A 2,035-nucleotide genomic window follows, 5' to 3' on the forward strand; every position below is an offset into this window, starting at 1 on the left:
CCCCCCCATGTCCCCCACAATATACAAGAGTAAGACTTAATTTTAAGTTAGTGTGCAATCACATCTATGTACACTGCACAAACACACGTAAATCAGGACAAAAATATTTTTTGAAATCAAATTAATGAAAGTTGTAGACGTTCAATTTTTAGAATATAATTTGGTATTTTTCTGGTTCCGAGACAGCAATCCCTTTGTTGAAAGGAACACTACTGGGGTCCTAATGTGTATTCAACCTCCTGGAGGGCATCATCACAGGATGAAAGTGGGGAGAAAGGAATAGGTTTTTCATACCCTGGCATTCTGTGCCTCTTGCAGCTCTTGTATTCTTTGCTTTCTTGCCTTGTGATCCATCTGCTCAAATATTTTAACTTTCCCCAGCACAGATTTTGGAGCATTCTCTATATCTGCAGGTTCCTCCACTTTGTCCTCCTCCTCCTCCTCTGCAGGTGGAATTGCTGGCTGAGAGGTTTTCAAGATGGGACGCCCAAAGGTAGGTTTTGCCAAAACTGGGGGAGGTGCTGCTTTGGCTGACACAGTTAAGCTCTCATTGCTGGCAATACTAGAGACACTTGGCTTCGACTCATAGTTCCTGAGCAGGTCATATGGATCTTCTCTGCTTTGCACCTTGCCCTGCAAGAATTAAAAACACAATGTAGTCCACACGCAGCAGCAGATCCAGTCTCTTCAGGGGAATATTTTTCCTTTAAGGAAAAATTTCTTATCTGGGGGAGGCAGAGTGGGGTGGGGGGGGAAGAGGGAGAACGAAGTTATTTTTTCCAGAATCTCATCTGCCACGCAGCATGTACTCAACATGGTTGAACGCCTGCCACATCCAGGAAAGGGAGGGCACTGATGACAGGACTCTGCCCCTTCTGGATATGGCTAGGAAGAGAGCAGAGCTCCCAGAAGCCATTCCACAACGTCCTTGCTTAAAAACACACGATTTAATTAATTTTGAGGGAAAAGCTTTGTGTGTACATGAGTGAATACAGTAATTTTATAATAAACAATAAAATCTGACAGTTCCATTTCATCCTTTATAGAAGTTATAAATAGATGGAAGAAAGAAAGAAAGAAAGAAAGAAAGAAAGAATCAAGACAAAGATGTTTTTCTGTACTTTGTGGATGAGAATGTTACATAGGGCACATGCCCACTCTCTCTGGGATTTTTCATTTCCTTCACATAGGCTTCTACACAGCCCAACCTCCACTGCCAAACCCAAAAGGATAGCCACTCCACTGTCTGCATCCAGAGCAATGGAGAAAGTGGCGGCTGGGCAGGAGCCTCGGGGATCCAATTTAACCCCTCGAAGGGTCACGTCGCCCATGGGTTGCTAATTGAACAATCCTGATTTAAGTGGCACTGCTCCCCCACTGCCAAATTTCCAGCCCCACGGGGAGCCCTGGACCCTACATGCTAGACCAGGAGCCCTCAGGGTCCAATCCCAGTGTGGGGAACTGGGAAAAGGCAGTGCCAGGCCCCTGAGACCCAATCCCAGAACACTGGGGTGGCAGTACCAGGCCCCTGAGGACCAGTCCTGGTGCACAGAGGCAGGAGGGGGCAGCACCAAACCTGGGGACCAGTCCTAGAGCATGAGACCAGGAGGGGATGGTGCCAGGCTCCAGAGCCTGATCCTGCTGCACGGGGCTCAATCTACCCCAGGGACTGGCCCCACCCCACTCATCTGGCCCATGTGAAGCAGCATGGCTCATAATGCATGGCACTATGGATTCACTAGAAAGATGAGCTTTCCCTTCAGTTTGATTTAACCATGTTACCTTTGGTGGCTCAGGCTTGAATGCTGGAGGTGGGCTGGGATCTCTAAGCACTTCTCTGCTACCAGCTTTTCTCATCTGAGCTCTTGGTTCTGGGCTGGGTTTTCTTAAACTCTGTGAAAATAACAATAACATGTTTAACACAAGGATATTCAGTAGGGGTGCACTGATAGAGATTTTTTTGGCCAATACCAATATTTAAGGAGGCATATCGGCTAATACTGATCCAATTGCTGATATAGCCTCCTCCAGCTGG

General features: G+C 46.9%; 1 protein-coding gene across 6 annotated transcripts in view; it reads right to left on the reverse strand.

The window, feature by feature from the left end:
* TJP2 (tight junction protein 2) overlaps positions 1 to 2,035 on the reverse strand; it is a 104,218-nt gene that overhangs the window by 7,469 nt on the left and 94,714 nt on the right. For all 6 annotated transcript variants that reach the window (XM_019517483.1, XM_019517484.1, XM_019517486.1 and 3 more), the window contains 2 exons: positions 1,783 to 1,893; positions 295 to 633 (listed from right to left, as the gene is read on the reverse strand). In XM_019517483.1, the coding sequence (XP_019373028.1) occupies positions 295 to 633; positions 1,783 to 1,893 (450 nt within the window). The remainder of the gene's footprint in view (positions 1 to 294; positions 634 to 1,782; positions 1,894 to 2,035) is intronic.

The sequence above is a fragment of the Gavialis gangeticus genome, unplaced genomic scaffold, assembly GCF_001723915.1.
Source record: "Gavialis gangeticus isolate Ggan-Ray unplaced genomic scaffold, GavGan_comp1, whole genome shotgun sequence".
NCBI classification, from domain to species: Eukaryota; Metazoa; Chordata; order Crocodylia; family Gavialidae; genus Gavialis; species Gavialis gangeticus.